Source organism: Phalaenopsis equestris, unplaced genomic scaffold (genome assembly GCF_001263595.1).
Source record: "Phalaenopsis equestris unplaced genomic scaffold, ASM126359v1 Scaffold000889, whole genome shotgun sequence".
In the NCBI taxonomy this organism is placed as follows: domain Eukaryota; kingdom Viridiplantae; phylum Streptophyta; class Magnoliopsida; order Asparagales; family Orchidaceae; genus Phalaenopsis; species Phalaenopsis equestris.
In genome coordinates this window covers 462,051-481,010 of record NW_018165329.1, presented here as the reverse complement: position 1 = coordinate 481,010, position 18,960 = coordinate 462,051, and the positions used below count along the sequence as shown (strand labels likewise).

The window sequence follows — 18,960 nt, the reverse complement described above, 5'->3', positions numbered from 1 at the left end:
ATATATATATATATATATAAATATATATATATATATAATTAAATGTATGTGCGCCCTTGGGTGGCAAGTTAGTAAACAGTTGCATTGTCAGTCGTAAGTCCCCTCTGACCTGAGTTCGATTCTAACGGGGCGCATATCACATATGGCGAGTAATATTCTTGAATACTACCTTTTTTTAATATGATTTTTTTTAAAGCCCAAAAAGGTAATATATTAAATAGAAAGAAAGATTCATATACAATGTGTGGGAGGGTCCAAACATGGCACCCTGCCCACACAAAAATCACAAATTGTTCCAAAACTAGAAAAAACTGAAAAATGCATCAGATACTTAAATAAAAAGCCTAACATTGTCGAAATACATAATATCATGTGGCTAGAGAGCGACCCAATTTTGTCTCATTATCAAGAGGGATAATTAATCATATGGCTTATGACTATGGGAAACCAATGTCTTAAAGTCCTCACAAAATGAGGGTGTGATATTTGGGTAGTGTCTTATCTACCATCTCATCTGCCTGGTAAAAATTTGACCTAGAAACTCATGTTAAACTCTCACTTTCATTTATTTCATTTCGATGGAGGTCAGCAGAAGGCATGCCATTTCTAGTAGGCATATGTTCTATTCAGTCCTCTTGATGCTATTTGCCTTTTAATTGTACAGTTAGGTGTGTGTTTACTTATTATTAGTGATGTAAGTTAAAAATGAGACTAATAACATACAAAGATTAATAGAAGACATGATATGACTAAATCGATGACCTCCTCGATAAATGTCATATTATTATAATGCATTTATATTTTCTTATATTTTTACACACTCGTCATATAGTCCTCTTACTTTTATATGGAAAAAAAGTTGTAAAAATGTTGGAACATCTTATTGCTATCTTTGCATGTTTTAACACTCAACATGCATTCTTACATTGGCTGGCCGCATCATGGACAATTTTGTCAATTGCATAAAGCTATGCATGACCATGGTCATGAGATGGCATAAATAGTACAATGATAAAGAATTAATTATGACCGGCTCATGTGATGACAAAAAAAATGAAGAAACAAATGTTTCATATTCCATAAATCATGTGACCGTCCAAGAACAATCATGTATGTGTATTTCCATAATCTTTCTTGATCATTTGAATTACTACAAATATTTATCTTCTTAAACTTATGTGTGGGTATACATTAAATTTAGCTTATAAGCATTATATAATAAAAAAATTAATCCACATTGGGTGTAGTGTTGCTTCTTCTTTAAGATTTGCCCAGTAGCAACTCTGAACCTTGGTTCATAACCTGAATTTAACCTACTTTGGTGATAAGGTTTTCATTCTTGGGGGGTTTTCATTTACTCGTCATCTTCTCAACAGTCCTCTTAAATGTTTTGGAGCATAACTCTATGTTCCACATCTTCTCTCTTCTAGCTTTTACCGATAAAGCCAATCTGTTAAAATGTCTCAATCCAGCAAGTTCGCCTTTCATCAACTCCATATAGCAAAACTTTCCCATCACAGCCCCAAAGAACTTCAACATCACTTTCCTAGCATCCTAAGCTATTGTATAAACAACACACAAAATCAATAACCTAAAAATCGGCTCAATTCCCACTACTCCTTGTTATATCCATCACAAACACACCAACGTTATATTTTCCTTCATATATCAATCGATTAGGTCCAATCACCCTTGGGAATTTTCTCCATGGTTTAAGGAAATGTAGATCCAATTCCTCTCATAGAATAGCTACCTCACCCTCATCCATGTTGGTTGATATCCAGTTGCTATTCCCCATAAAACAACCCTCGTTCAATGGATTATAAATCTACATCTTCACCATCATTATTACTGACATCGTTCTTCCTCCCTAACTATTGTGCTCATTTGTGATTTCCTTGCAAATTATGAATCCTCTAATTAAAATGACAACTTAGAAATACCCTTATGATAAAAAAAAAATATAAACATCTTTAATCAAGAGTTTTCCTCGGCTTCTCGTCCATGACAAAAATTAATCATCGGGAGCTAAGCGCATAGGAAAACAAACAAGCTATAATTAAAAAAATCATGATTGATAGCATTTGTCATTCATGACAGATAGTCTTTTCATTATGGAGTATCTCTATGATACAGAACTCATTTGTCTTCAATTGATTGACAAGCTTGGGAGAAAATGCCACTGTTAATTCTCACTCCAACCAAATAGTACAGTCTGATTTCCTCTCCTAAGATCACGAGGATCTTTCGAAATCCACATAGTGGGGCACTTCAAACTCAAATTTTCTATGAACTCACACACCATTTGTCTTTGGTACCAATTGATGTCAACATGAAAGCAAGAAGAATCTTCTTGAAGCTAAAAACTTTTGGAGGCCTGATGATGTTGATGACAATCTGCACATTGGTTGTAGACTAATGAGGGATGGGGTCCTCCCAAGGGACGAAAGAAAGTAAGAAACAGAAAAAGGATGGAGAAGCCAAGAGAGGGAGAGGAGGTCATCTGCCCTTAGCTTGCAAGCTTTTTTAATTCTACATCAATTAAATCCTTTACAAATATTATCTTATTATATAGAGGATTTTAGATATAAGAAAATGACAATAACTAATCTAAAGAGAAATCAAAACAAATCATGATGTCTCTTTCATAAAGACAAATCTTCTATTATTTTTTTCTTTATGAAAGAAATTTTTAAATAAAGAAAGCCTTATTACTATTTATTGCATACCTACTCCTAATATAGCGGGTAATATGTATAAATAAGCCAGATTCAAAAAAAGTGTTGACATGTCAAATATTTGTGTCATGCATCACTATAGCTCCTTGTACGCCTATTAGAAAGTTTTAAAAAGCTAAAAGAAGAATAAAACCTACCTTATTCAATCACGCCTGCCAAGACCAAATGGTCTAGAAAGCAGGCTGATTTTTCTAGATGGAACTTCCTGCTGTGTGTCCTGATTGGTCCTTGCATGTGAGTTATCCAACGACGCCCTGCCGAAAACAGAAAATAAGGCTATTATTATTAATTTTTTACTTTGTCTTTTTTTTTTTTTTGCTAAAAGGTGAGTCTATTTATCCATACAATTAACTTGTTGACAGTCTTCCCTTCAATCAGCCATTGAAGGAAAATTCGTTTTGTGAAAGACAATAAATAATGCAGCTGTTTAAAAGATGGCCCAGTCATTACCATGCACATGAAACCTATACTAGATCAGCAGCATAGAAGATACTCGTTAACATGACTTGAATTATCGCACGAAAAGAAAAATCTACCTTGGAGAAGTAGATGAAGGCCCTTGTGCTTTTGTTGGGCTGGACTGACTCTGCAGGGTAGCTGCCAACATCGTTTCAGCCATTACAGCCCTCTTTTCCATTTGTGCAATCAGAGCCATGGTTTCTTCATACTTTTCCTGCATGAATCTGGTAAGAATGGATAAATACATACAGAAAGTAAAGAAAGGTAGGTCAATAAAATTAAGGCAATTTGAATTAGTTACATATGATGTAAGCTTACAGTATCAGCAGAGACTGGATTATATATTAGGCAAAATAAGCATGACTTTTAAAATGACAAGAAGAATGGCAGATGCATTAATGTCATCATCATCATCATCAACAGCCCGTACGCCAAATATTTGGAATCAGCTAATATTCATGGTAACCATCACACTAAAACCTAAAAATGACGTCGGTCACTCATTGTAGGATAAAAAAAGGATTACACACATTTAATCCATTAAAAAGAGAAGAAGCACAAATTAATTGAATAAAACGAGCAAAGCCTCTTCATATTGTTGGCTTTTTTAGGAATATGAGGCTGTAAGGCTTGACTTGAAAAGGGAGAGTATTGCAGTAATTGCCACAAGATGAGCATATGAGAGAGAGAGAGAGAGAGAGAGAGATTAGAAGCACAGGATTTCTTTGAGATGAACCAGTGCTTAAGTTGGAATCTAGGATAATCATGGGGCATACTTCATTTATATTGAGGATAATAAACAAAATATCGTACTAGCACTATTTACAGAAAAAGAATTGAAAATTTAAAGATCAACTAATCATATCATCTAATCCAAATTAAAATCAAATCCTATAGAATTTGAAACATAAATTAAGGATATTTAAAAAGATAATTCCAAGCTAATTTATATAAAAATAAGCATTATAAGAAAATACAAGTTTAAATTCAGGAACTAGCCGTATGTGGATTCAGTCTGGAGAAGCCATGAGCCTGAGTTACAAAGTTCATGTACTGCATCATTATGATTCTATGGTTTTGGGTTGTTTTGATTTGAGATTACATCATGCAAGTAATTAATTGATCGGTATGAAACTGACCACAGTACATGCTACAGAGTTATTGGTACTAAACAGAATTGTCTCGAGTGGTACTTACTCTTATGATCTCATAAAGTTTTAAAATACAAAGCAATCTTGAAAACCATTCATTTTTACTTGAGGTAATATATGTAAACTTGGAGTAGACAACATTACAATAATGGAATGTGGCAAATAGAGAGTGCATTGCAAAGTTCAGTAAGTTAATTGCTTCAATACAAGCAATACAATAAGAGATGCAGCATAAAGAGAAATACAACTAAACTTCAAGTGCGGAAAAAAACCTGGAGCATGTGGGAAGCATATTTTTGTGCAGCAGCATCTTGCTCGGCAAACATGCGGGCATCTTCCGTTACCTTCTGCTCTTGTTCAACCCGTATCAAGACCTGCAATTATGCGTTCATATATTATGACATAAAGCACATCCTAAATATCTGAAGGCAAGTAGCAGATCATGCAGAAAAGGTACAAATAGAAACTGGTCGAACGCAATACCTGAAGCATGGCCTGCTCCTGTTCTTGCTTATCTGAAAGAGCTTGCCGCAATTCTGAAACTTCCTGCTCAAGCTGCTCGACCTTAAAAGTAAATGAACAAAACAGAAAGAGTTATTGATGAGATGATTTCATTTGGCCATTGGTAAAATTCTATTCTTATTACTATAGATGGCTAGAAAGATTCACTATGGAGATAATTTCTATACTAAAGAAATTACATGGAAAATAAGGAGACAAAAAAAAATTTACATATAATTTAAATTGATATTTGAAGACAACAAATAACACAAAATTTGATTTGAAATGATCTAAGAAAAGTGTTTAAAAAATAGTTTGAACTTAAGGAAATATAAGATGGAGCACTGACTACATTAGCATTAGTTGCAGTTGCTAAAGAGTTACCACTCATTGGTGGATTATATCAACAGCCATTATCTTGCTGAGTTTGTTAGGAAAATAAAAATAATAAATATTCAATGTTCGTTACATTGATGCAAGCCATTTGATTGAGTATACAATTTTCCTGAATGGTACTTAATTCCACCAGATCGGTAATCAGGTCTCCTCGCATGGTTATTTTAATAAAATCCCCTCTCGAGTTGCAGTCGTTAAAGAGTTCCCACTCATTGGTGGATTATATCAACAACCATTATCTTACTGAGTTTGTTAGGAAAATAAAAATAATAAATATTCAATGTTCGGTACATTGATGCAAGCCATTTGATTGAGTATACAATCTCCCAGTACAAAACTTAATTCCACTAGATAGGTGATTAGGTCTCCTCGCGTGGTTATTTTAATAAAATCCCTCCCCACCCCACCCCACCCCACCCCGCCGCGATTATTTCATAGCTTTTCAAGTGGAACTAGTGGTGTAGAGGATGGTGAAATGACTGGATCAGCGATTACTGGCAAGACAAAAGAAAAATACAAATCTTTTTTTTTATAGCAATATAAATTATAAAACATTAATAAAAAAGTTGGGAAGGAAAGCTTGGTTGACGTGCTGGGATCGAGTCCGACAAAGGTGCAGATTGGAGTTTTGAAGGTCTCCACATGTCATGATCCCGTAGTTGCTTTCAGTAGTAATGGAAAAAAGGCAGATGTGGCACAATAATGCAGCTTAAGTAGCTAGGAGGCAAGATGGAAGTTTCGAAGGTTCTTTGTACATAGCAATTACATCATTGCCTTAACTACGATTGTATCACGGGAATCACGATCACAAGAAGGAAGAAGGGACTTCGACGAGTGGGTCGCATGAGATACAGACGACAAACGACAGTTTGGAAGGTCAGCGTATTTTGCAATCTGGTGATTGCTCTTTTGTTGGCTCTAGTCATGGCTGTAGCACGAAGGTAGACAAGGTCGAGAGTTTCGGAGGTCATTATCAGTTGTGATCTGTAGTTGGTTTCTCGCTAACAAAGTCACAACTGCATTGTGAGGAATGTGGAGCAAAGGAGAGAGACGAGAGTTACAAAGGTCTTTGTATGCCTTGATTCCATCATTGTTTTCCCGTTGCCTCTAGTCGCAAGTGTATCACACAAGATGGGGCAAGGCGGTTTGAACAAGAAGTTTCAGTGGCCTTTCTACCCTACAATTCTGTCGTTGCCATCAAAACTATCCCTAGACAGGATTATATGAAAAGCAGCCGAGCAAAAGAGTGAAGAAGGGACTTCAATTTATGCTTCGTACCTGAAGGGAGAGGTTGGAGTTAACAACGAGGGAGTGTCATTTTCATCCCAGGAAAAAAATGATGTCGTCAGGATGCAGGTAAGTTTTAGGAATGGAAGGGGAATTACGTAGAATTTCAATTTATTTAAATTTTTTAATTCCATTTTTATGGTCAACAAGTTATAATATTTGTGTGGTGGTAAGCCAACTTTTGTCGGTTTTAAATGGATGTTAGTCAGTCAAATATTATTAAAATATAAAATGATACTAAGGATTGAGTGTGTTAACTATCGCGAATCCATTATGCAAAAATTTGAGAATGCACATGAAGATATTACTTCTCAAACAAAGTTTGGGCATTTGAAATGAAGAAGTTCCTAAAAAATATTATCTAAATAAAATAATATCATGGAAAATAAAATATAATTTTTCGTAAATTCGCCATATAGATTGTGTTGAATGATAAAAAATCAATAATAGACAGCTTAAGTGATGAAAGAAAAGGTTAAGAAGACGGATGTGTCATAGTATTATGCTAGCGCCTAAATTGCAATTTAGTAATTTATTATTTATTATTATGGAGTATAAATAGGGTTAATATGTTTACAGTTAGGTAATGCATGAGATGATGGTCTTGAGTCTTAGTTTGGGGTTTGGGAGAGATCACCTACCTCTCAAAATGTACGTGTTGGGAGAGATTGTCTACCTCTCTAATTGTAGGTGCTTATCTTTATTGTTTAAGTTGTATTGTCATTTGTTAGCAAAGAAAAATATTTTGTTTGTCTCAACTTCTGTGGAAAAATCTTCTTGGATCATAATAAATTGGTATCATAGCATAAATCCATCTTCACCACAAAGCCCTAGTCGCGATAACTCTCTAAGAAGCCAACTATAGATCGTTCATAACCTGACATTAAGTAAAGTCATGCTTCGAAACTAGAAGGGAAACCAACAAGATCACGGCGTACAGTGCCAACGATGGGATCATCGCGTACCATCAACTGCACCAGACAAGTCTATTCTACCTAGTTGGGAAGCCAATGACAGGATTGAAGCGCAGCACAGAGCACAGCATCGCGTATCGGGCGATACAGTCGTGATAAGAGCTAACTAGGAAGCGATGATGGGATCGTGCAAGCCAATTGCAATCGAGCTAACTGGGAAGCCATGACAGGACTGCTTATAGGGTGAGCTAGGTGGGAAGCAACAATGGGATCGCTTCAGCGTACAAATGTGAATAAAATGATTGTGCTTAGATAGTGATTGTTATAATATGCTTAAATGTGCATTTTTTATTATGAATTCACTCATGTATGGTACTAGCGAAAGAATATTAAGGTACTCGTGCACATAAAAAGAAAAAAATATTGATATTGAAGTACTTTAACTAGTACAAATTTTTAGAATATACTCTTATAATGGTTTTACAGATATAAAATGGCATAAACATGTTATCTACATGGTAAAACACATTGAACATTATGAAACAACGTAAGCGATCATATTCATAAACTGTAAAATATTTCATACTTGTTTATTAAAAGATTAACTAGCATGCATATTATTTTCTTTATCATTGTGTTTCTTTAGTCCAGAAGTGTGAGTATTCACTAACTTTAGTTAGCTCACAATTCTTCTAAACTAACTTGTAAGGTTTAATTAGTTGATTAAAATATGATAATAGAAAAAAAATATTTATAAAAGATGCAGACAACCTAAAATGAGTTAAATTTAACTGGATTGTTTGGATTTAGTTTCTTTAATATCTCTTTTATTTGTTAAATGTTAACTAAAAAAAAATGAACAAAGAAAATTTTAATTTTTTCCGTCCAACTGTTTGTTCCCACTTTGGTTAATTTCAAACCCTGATCTAGGTGGTCACAAAGTTCACCCAAGACAATATAAGAGACTAATCAAATACTTAATACAAAATCAAGAAAATAAAGTAGTGGATATTACAAACATTGTTCTAAATTCTAATGCATTCTAAGAAAATAATTGTTACCATCTACGTTCATTTACATGTTCTTTAATTTTTAAACTCATCTTGCTAATCAATCCATAAACTTATATAGTATGGATACCACAGCCTTATGCAGTTTGCACTAGAATCATTGTCGCTAAGAACATGTACTGAAATTAGTTCCTAAGAGCCCCTCCTGTAAAGATATTTATGACAGCGGAGCTACCCAAAAAAAAAGGTGATTTCATCATGGTAATGGAAGAAGGAGAATCCCTTTACATGATACGGACAAAATTATATTCACCGGTATTCAATGGTGAAATTAACCAGGATATATCTGAATAATGTTAAGAATATAATAATTAAAAAAAAAACTAGCAAGACTGAATGCAGATTAAACTCTAAAACATTTTAAAACATAAGTTGCATGTGCTTGTGTATTTCAAATAAAAAGCTCCAAAAGAAAGAACAAAGTTCGTTTCAATTATCATATTATAGAAACCAAATATGAAAACATACCCTAGCACTCAAGAGCCGTCTGTTATCTTGCTTAACCATCTCCATCAATGCTATCTCCAATTCGTCTGCCCTAATATGATAACATTAATAGTGAATGGAATTTAGAATGCCTGTAAATAAGCTATGTTATTACTTTGAACCAAAAAAATAATGTTTTTGAATGATTGTCCAAATAAAAAATAGCATTTTGCACTAATGCATGTAGACCTTTCAAGAAGACAAACATATCAATAAGCAGAAATAAAGGCTATGCATATTCATAGCAACATACTGACAGTAGCACCCGAGCAAAGATTAAAAGCAAAAGGATGTAAGGTCTCTCTGCAACGACCTTCAATAGTTCATAGAAATCATGAGACATGGTAGCTGGCATAAAGGTAGAATTTACAATATTATTAAAAAGCTACATAAAATAAATTGGACTCAGCATAGAGAGTACTGTTTAATTTTCCCAAACCAAGACAGAAGAAATCTTTATAGAAGTTGTCATTGCATCGTTGGGTGCTAAACCAATATGAAAACAGCTATTTCAGACCAAACAGTATCAGGTTTTAAATCACACCAACTATAAGCAAGTCCATTAAGCTATTCGAGACTGATTCCTTAACATTTGACTCGTGACCTAGGAAATTACTCCAGGGTAATAAAATGAGTAAAATTAGTCTAACCTGAATGACTTAAATCAGAACCATTTAAAAAATTGCACATAAACACCCAAAGATTCCGGGTATTGATCCCTATCTTTATCATATAAACAAACAGTTGTATATTATAAAACAAACCAGCACTAAAATAATAATTCGGGAACAACATCAAGCATGCAACATGAGAAAACAATGCAGCAAGGATATAACTTATCATATGGATCCCGGCATTTGCTAAAAGAAAATTCCTCTGTTGCAAATTCAAATTCTGTAAACTTTTTATGATACATTACTAGTTTATGGACTTAAATTTAGTTTGCATAAAACAGGTTTAAAATTCTTGAATGAAACTGAAATTAAAAATATGCAAATTTTTATCGTAAGGACAGTAACCTCATGATAGCTGATCTCCTATCCTCCAGCAATCTACATAACTCAGCCTTTAACCAAGTTACCTGAGTATGCACAAAAATATTAATTGGTTAGGAAGGCAGAATTATAAGTGACAACGGATCGTTGAAGTCATGCATGAAGCAATTGATGAATAAATCAAGTATTTTTTCTTATTTGGTGACCAGAAGTTCTCAAATAAAAAAATAAGCAGCTTTAAAAATAAATTTGAATTTATGAGACAAAGGGGCCAAAGAGAGACAAAAGACTGGTGGGAGACAGGTAAGGGAGGAGGGAACTGGTGGGATGCAGACAGAAGGAGAAAATAAATCAAGAGTGGTGATAGAGAAGGGCTATATGGAAAATGATAAGGCCAAAGGAGAGATGCATTCAGGAAAACTGGTGTTGGGAAATTGAAAGAGAAATAAGAGGTGTAATAGAGAGGATTTAGAGATAAAGCGCAAGGGATGTTTGAAAGGGATTACATATGGACTTTGTTGTAAAAATAGAGGATACCATGAGGAGAGTGGTTGCTGAAGCAAAACGTCTCCATAAAGCATAACAAGAACTTCTGCTTTGTTTATTGAGAAAAAAAGAATAGGATAATAAGATGTCCTAAAATAAGTAAACTAAGAAGCAATTTAAAAAAAATCCATAAATAAACAATTTGAAAAAAAAAATTCCATAAATAAATAACTTAAAACAAATAAAAATTACTAAACTAGAATAGCTAAAATGTTCCCAATTAATTTACCATACGTCACGTTCAAAAAATCGCCATCCATTTTTCCCAGGTACCAAAAACTCACCCATAAATCATGTTCAAAGAAATAATTCTAACCAACGCTCATCCTAATTTGCACGAATCGGGATCAAGTAGATGGATGATTCGTCTCACTTAATCATCACAAATAGAAACAATTCAATTCAATTCAAAATTCATCCACAACACAAAGAAGCAACAACAACAACAACAACAAAGCCTTGATCCCACTACATGGGGTTGGCTACATAAATCCTTTTTCTCCATTGCGTCCTATTTAGTATCATATTTTCATTTAGTTCTAATAAATTAAGATCATTTTTTATACAGCAAAGCCTTAATCTCCACAACACAGAGAAGTGTGCATAATTAATTAACAAAACATATACATAGCTAGAAAATATCAATTTCACTTGTATCAATTTAACTCCTTGTGTGCATAATTAATTTAATATCCATATCAATTTAACTCCTTGTGTTCAATTTTTAACTCCAGAGAAGTGTGCAAGTGTGCACAATTAATTAACAAAAAATATACATAGCTAGAAAATATCAATTTCACTCGTATCGATTTAACTCCTTGTGTGCATAATTAATTTAATCTCCATATCAATTTAACTCCTTGTGTTCAATTTTTAACTCCAGAGAAGTGTGCATAATTAATTTAATCTCCATATCAATTTAACTCCTTGTGCAATCATATGAATTTATTTACTTGTACATTTATATTTATTATTTATTTTCATGACTTAGTAATTTCACTAGTACTTAAATAGACTTTAACTTAATTCATTTTCTTGGATCATCACACAGCCCGTCAGTTACAACAACCACTAATATAGGTTGATCATCTCCCAACATGATAATTATCAATGGTCTCTCTAATACTAAAATTTCCATTTTAATCTCAATATGAAGAGTCAAGAATTCTTTAATTTTTGTGTTATTTTAAGCTACATAGGCCGTCACTATAATTATCCACCTATCACAATATTGTTGACATTCTCTTGACCATTTTATCTGTTAAAAATCATCTCTCACGAGTATTTACAATTATATGAGCGTACATGCAAGCAAATCATTTAATGAAATGACTAAGAATACAATAAAATAAGTAAAATCAATAGTATCCACTCAAATTTATTTTTCTATAATATCTACAGGCATTCGACAATATGTAAGAAATTCTAAATACAAATTGGTGTCAATATATCACATATTAATCTTATTAAATATTATATTATTAATTTAACACATGATTATCTCACATGAATTGGCAGAACAACCATATTAGTATCCTCGAATTCATCTTGTAGTATACACAGCTTAGAATCAAAAGTCGCTTAAGAAATTCTCAAAATTCTTATATTAAACTTGACTTGACGCAATAATCTTAAATGAGATTTCCTACCTCAAATTGGTTTCCCCACATTCTAGACTACATTTTCTCTAGTTTTTTTAATCTTCATATTTATTCTTTCTTCCCACAACCAATTCCCATGAAGAAAGTTAGCTCCAAATGCAAATTACAAAGAGAAATAATAAAGAGTCACTTAGATTTTGGATTAATCACATTAAATATAAGACATTTTTTTTACTTAAATTTTTGACAATCGAACCCCTTGTTGACCTCATTTTTATGTGATTCGTCTCTTTTTTTCTCTAGAATGTAGAATCTAGCCTTAAGATTTTCCTAATGACTCTCCTAGAGAACTAGTGTTGGTACTCACTCCAACTAAAAATTGAACCATTTCTTAACCTCTTATAGTTTCATATGCTCGATTTTAAATCCTCAATATTTGGTTGGTTAACTGAGACCAACATATTGAAACCCAAGTGGAGTTCATATAGGTTTGAAAAGCCTTAAGAAAAACTTCTGAGTTTAGGGGTTTAGGTTTGGTGTGATTCTTTCTTTGAGGCAACTTCACTCACCCTTTAGATAACTCCACTCTTGACTTTTAGGGAGCTTGTTTTGATTATGAAGCATTCTTTAAAATAAGAAAGTAGCTATCTATTTAATAATTAAAACCATTAAATAAAGCTTTATTTTCTTTTAATAAAAAAATCATTAAATCAAAATTAATATAAAAGAAACTCTTTCAAAAATCCATAAATATAATCTTTAAAATTTTCGAAGTAAAATTTAAAAAATTCACAAAATACAAAAGATTCAAAAATAATAAATAAGAATTGAATATTAAAAAATATATATAGTAAAATAAAATTTAAGAAGACAATTTGTAACATTTCAATAATCAAATTTATTAATAAAAATTAAAAAATATATAATAAGATGATAATAATAAAGCATACAATCAAAATTTGCACTCATACTCCCACTCATTTTTTTGAGGGCTTCCTATGGGTCACAATTCATATTAAAGTTCACATAAATTTGGTCTTAAAACCCCTTGCCATATACTTGTCAAATTCATCTTGAATTCACTTCAAAATTTAAGTGAACTGTGAGCCACTTTCAAGTTCATTTGAACCCATCAAATTCAAACGTATTTGGCCATTTTTTAAGCAATATTCCATGCATAACTTCCTCATCAAATGCTTTTCTCCCATTGGCTCTCCCCAAAACCTCCTCCACTGATATTATAACCAACCTAACAGTAAGGAGAGGTGGGCACGTGTGCCATCCCATGACCATGGCTCCTTGGGCCAAGCTTGCCCAACCTGAATTCTACCATGGCACCTTCCCATTGGAGACCCCATCTATTTGGCTCACCTTCACTGGTTCTCAATTGACTCAGCCCCACCTCACTTTTCCATGGTAAAATGGATTGCACCAATGGTGAGCCTAGTCCTACCCCTTGCCATCACCTATAAATACCCCCATGTTCAGCCAAGACAAGAGACACCCTCATTTCCATAAAAAAAACTCTGTCAAATTGTTTTTTGAACTTCTCTTAGCTCCCTGGGATCATTTTCTTACCATTCCACTTAAATAGAATGGACAGCCTGGATTGTTTTGGGTTGATGCAATGGCGTTTGGGACTCCAAAACTGATCTAGAAAGCAATTATGGGCGGCCAACAGGGAGGTGACACGTAGAAGGCGGCGGCCAACAAAAAACCGACACGCGGCGGCAGTTTTAAATAAGAAAATCCTAATTTAGGAATTAATAAAATTCTTTAAATTCAACAGAACTTTAAAATATCATAAAAAATTAAGGAAAAATGATAAAAATATAAAATAAAATATGCTAGAAACAGGAAAACTATGAGAATTTAATAAAAATAAAATCAGAATATAATAGCATCAAATAAATTTTAAATAATTTTTAAACCATTAAAGCAACAAAAATTCATAAAATTCAAAATATAAATCAAAATAAAATGAAATTATATCATATTGAACTTCTTGACCATGAGATATCTCAGTAATTTTCTCATGAATAGAAAAGATATGTTAGTTATTTAAATGAAATTTTTTTGTAATTTTGCATCAATTAAAATAAATAATTCTATAAATTGTTAATATATTTTGGAAAATTACGAAATAACTTCTAAAATATTAATAATCCTATGGGTGATCATTTTATTCAATTAGATAGTAACTCTTGAGTATTGCATGATGGTTTATTAAACTTGCTTAAGAAAATAAATTTGTAAATATTATATTTACATTTTAAAAATTTCTTTTATATAAAATTGGAGTATATTAGGAGATATATGGGTAAAAAATATGATGAAATATTATTGGGAGGAATGAAACATGATTGGTTAGTTATAACTTCAATCAAATCAATAAAAATATGCAAAATGTTATAAGTATAATTAGCAATTTGTTGAGAATTTAAAGCTTTCAAGTGTTTGGATGATTCAATGGTGGATATTATTGTTTGGAATTGCTTAACTTACTGATTGAAACCCCACTACAATTTGGTTGAATTTGCAAAAAAATTACATTAAAATTAATCAAATTGGTAAAATTATAAATTTATCCTAAATTAACATTAAAATAAAAGTATATTAAATAGAATTATTGAAATTTAAAAATTGACTTGAATCAAATAAGTGAAGAATACATTAATAGATATATAGTGAATTTTGATGGTTTTGAAAGTAATTTAGGATAGTTTTGTTATTCTTCAAAATTGTAAAATTACCTTTATTACTTTAGGAGCTTCAAAATGAGCTATATATAATTCAAAATCACTTACATTTAAAATGGAACTCTTCATTAAGACATGAACAACAAAATACCATAAAAATTTATGAACTTTGAATTGCTTTTGAGGTAGATTTGAAAGTTTCTTTAAATTTGCAAAAATACCCCTATTATATTTTCACTCACTAAATGAAAGAAATATAATTGATGCAACCCAAATAATTGAACCAAATTGTTAATAAAATGAAGATAAACCTTTAAAAAATATTTCCAACCTAGGTAAAAGTGGATAAGTATAAATAAGATATTTACAAATTTATCTTTCTTAGCAAAATTTGATTAACTTCTCTTCTAAAACTCTAAATTGAATGAGGACTTCACCCATAAGTTGATTGAATTGAATGAAGTAAAGAAAATACAAATTAACTTTGATTTACTTTTTAATTATATTATATTAATAAACCTATTAATAAGTTCAATAATTCAAGAAAAATCTAAAATGAACTTGAAATGACTTAAAAAAATTTGAAGTCGTTTGAATTCATATTACAACATTTCAATAAAATTTCAAGTGATTGGGAGATCTTTTAGATTTATTATGAATTTTTGAATAAAATCATATTTAAAAGTAAAAAAATTCTAATAAATCAAATAAGATGCAAAAATTTACAAAATTTTAACATGAAGCTTTTCAAGTTAATGTACATACATAAAAATTATTTTACATTATTTCGAAGTTATTTAAGTCAAAATATCTAAGACCCTAATAATTACAAAAATTTTCAATAAAATATTTCATAAAAATTCACAAGCAACCAAAATTTCTAAAAAATGTAATAATTAAGCTTATAAGAACCATATTCACTTTCCTAATTGATTTATGGGATCTTATAAGTTCTAATAACAGTAAATCTTGATTTGTTTTCAAAGAGCATATAAATAGGTTTAATTAAAAGTAATAATAATAATAATAATAATAATAATAATAATAATAATAATTAACCCTTTGGACTTACGAGTGCTTCTTGGACGGCTCAACCCATAGTTGCTAACAAGTCTTCTGATCTGAGCAGGTTTAACTACATCTCTAGGATAAGTAAATCCAAAATAACTAGCAATACTGAGATGGCAGAAATATGGGATCTTGTTCGGCGTTACATAAAATAAAATTTAATTAATTTTCAATAATTACTTATGTCATGAAAAACATTTTATATGACCACTAACCTAAATATGTTTTGCAAGGCTACTATAATTAAATAATAATAATAAGAACCTACAATAGACCTTTCAAGGCATTATTTTCTTCTTTTCTTGACTCATTTTTTTTATAGAGTTAGGTTGTGTTGTGGTTAGTCAACTATCAACATCTGAGATACCCAAGAGAATACGAAGCACGAAGCAAAATACTAACCTCAACTAAACCATCAACGTTATCTCAGATGATGTTGATTACTGAGTCTAATATAAGTTTTAGGATTCCAAGGTTATTCATCTAGGATGACGCAAATCCTCATTTTCCTAAGTTTTCTCACGATCTTATATCGTGATATATAAATCCTAAATTTTTAAATAAATTACAACAATAAAAAATTAGATAACTTCTCTTTCAAAAATATAAAGTCGAATCATAAGATAGTTGAGATGTCGTTGAAATTTTCACAGTAGCTTCGACATCGAATTTTCAATCATTTAGGTTCCAAAAATAATCTTTCCACGTTAGGCCTTTCCCAATCAATTTTCAATAATCAATCGCGGAAACTAAACTTTGTATTCTTGAAGATATAATCACAATCTTAATTGAGAGTTTTCTTAACTGATTTTGATTGCTTAAGATGCAATTAACTATTGACATTTGCGCCTATACAAAATTAGTACCCGGATAATCTAAACCCTATCTAATCTTAGGATTAGATAGAGGAAATATCTTATGGCATTTTCTATGACCAAACAAATATCCTAAATTTCTTCGTTTAAATAATTAAACTCATTATTAAGTGATATTCTCATCTTTCGAGATGACATATTACTTATAATGTCGTGTTCAATTATTTAAATAAATAAAAATTCGAGATCTGTTTGGTCTTATTTTCATAATCAAAACTCTTTTTCAAAAAAATAAATAAATAACCAAAACTCCTCCCCCATATCTTTCCATTCCTTTCTACAAACTCTTAATTCAAAAGGGAAACTGCAGAATTACCTAGATTTTAGATCATTAAATATAAGCATCTATATACATATAAATAAATATATATCTTTCCTTTAAAACTTCTAACATTTGCTTTAATACAACAAATTCCTTTATATTAGGTTACTTACTGAGAGTCACTTCTCCAATTCTAGTTGTGGTTATGTGAATTGAAAAGAAATAAGAGGATTCCATCTCCATGAAACTAATTATAGCCAAAATAAATAAATGTATAATCGCAATACCTCACATCCAATCCTTGAAACCTATTACCACTTGTTCATAAACCTCACCCGAGAGGAATAGCCTCCCATTTCGTTGTTCCAACACTTGTTAACACACAAAAATGCTTAGATTACAAACAATAACAATAACAATAACATAAGAAGAAAAAGCACATTTGGGAGGTGTTATATATATATATATTATGCTATACAGGGAGAACATATATATATAATGGCGGCATCGCAGGCTCTGCTAGGATTTCTCCATGGCATTTTGCGACATTGAAAATCCCTTCTTTCTTTCCATAGTCGACGTCGTTTTGCGCCGACGACAACTCGTTTTGCTCGCAGGCTCACACGGCGTCGTCTTCATTCCTGATACGGCATTTGGCTGCGTCGTTGCAGTCGTCTCCTTCTGCATGATAGTTTCGGCTCCGTTTGCAGGCTGATTTCTACTTCGTCTTCCTCCTCGATTCATCTCCACAGAAGTGTCTTCGGTTTGCTACGTCGTTGCCGACGTTGCTTCCTGTCGCAGTCTTGCGGTGCTTTCTGCTGTTGTCCGCTGCATTGCCCTATCTCCTGTGGCGCTTGTGTGAAGCACGCTAATGCCTCAAGGCTTTCCTACACCGCCGCCCTCGCCAGTGATAACCCCGTCAAACCCTCCTATGCAACAGTGGTTCACAAATGCATCTCCACTTTCCACCTCGCAAATACTCTAATATTCCCGCAAATATACCATGATTTTGTTGCAGGACATGGAAATTGCAATCTCATCAAGAAAATAGAGAAAAAAGGCGTGCAAAATAGCAATATTCTTCTCTGATGCTGAAATTTCAACTCGTGCATGAAAATACAAATTTACACTAGTTGGAAATTTCCAATTAGGTTTCCCAAAGATGGAAATTATCAGAAAGATTTTTGAAGACTTCAAAGTAGTTGGGGCTTGCCAGGTGAGTCATTTCGATGGAAGAGATGTTATGATACAGTTGAGTCTAGAAGAAGATTACACAAGGATTTTCTCAAAGAAATTCATCACAATCAAGGGCAAACATATGAAATTGCTCAAATGGACCCCTAATTTTGATCCCAATGAAGACCCCCAATTACGCCTATCTGGTTCTCATTACCTGAACTAAAGCTTCATTTATTTGACCTACATATCTTATATGTAATTGGGACTATCCTTGGAAAATCTTTACAGGTACACTTACCCACAATTCATTTCTCAAGGCCCCCTACTGCAAGGATTTTGATTGAAAGAAATATTACACTATTAAATGTAGAAGAATTCTGGCTTGACTCTGCTCACAATGTTTATTGGAAAAAAATTATTATGGAACAAAAACCTTACTATTGCAAGCCCCACGTGCCTGAATGAGCTCTCAACAAACTGTCGGCGCTTAAAATGGGGAAAAGAGAGTTTTTTTTTTTTTTAAAAAGTTTGGGGGTCGCCCGTAAGAAGCTGTCGGTCGCCGGAATCGAAGTCCCGTCGCCCGCTTCGGAAGGACTTTTTAATTTACGTATATATATATAATTTTAGAAAAATATGAAATCAAACTGACCTCATATTTTCCATAGTTTAAATGAAAGAGCACTCAACCTCAAATCCTGTATCTATCCCGAGGGATAAACACAAGACTTGAGGT

At 32.4% G+C, this 18,960-nt stretch overlaps 1 protein-coding gene across 2 annotated transcripts in view; it reads right to left on the bottom strand.

The window, feature by feature from the left end:
• The window catches only part of LOC110032223 (rab GTPase-activating protein 1), a 59,053-nt gene that overhangs the window by 14,395 nt on the left and 25,698 nt on the right, over positions 1–18,960 (bottom strand). The window contains exons 12-17 of one of the 2 annotated variants that reach the window (XM_020735783.1): positions 10,022–10,083; positions 8,985–9,054; positions 4,832–4,912; positions 4,621–4,722; positions 3,275–3,411; positions 2,876–2,992 (exon numbers count right to left, since the gene is read on the bottom strand). In XM_020735783.1, the coding sequence (XP_020591442.1) occupies positions 2,881–2,992; positions 3,275–3,411; positions 4,621–4,722; positions 4,832–4,912; positions 8,985–9,054; positions 10,022–10,083 (564 nt within the window). In that variant the 3' untranslated portion in view covers positions 2,876–2,880. Of the gene's footprint in view, positions 1–2,875; positions 2,993–3,274; positions 3,422–4,620; positions 4,723–4,831; positions 4,913–8,984; positions 9,055–10,021; positions 10,084–18,960 lie in introns of those variants that run through there. The other variant, XM_020735784.1, reaches the window with a different exon arrangement.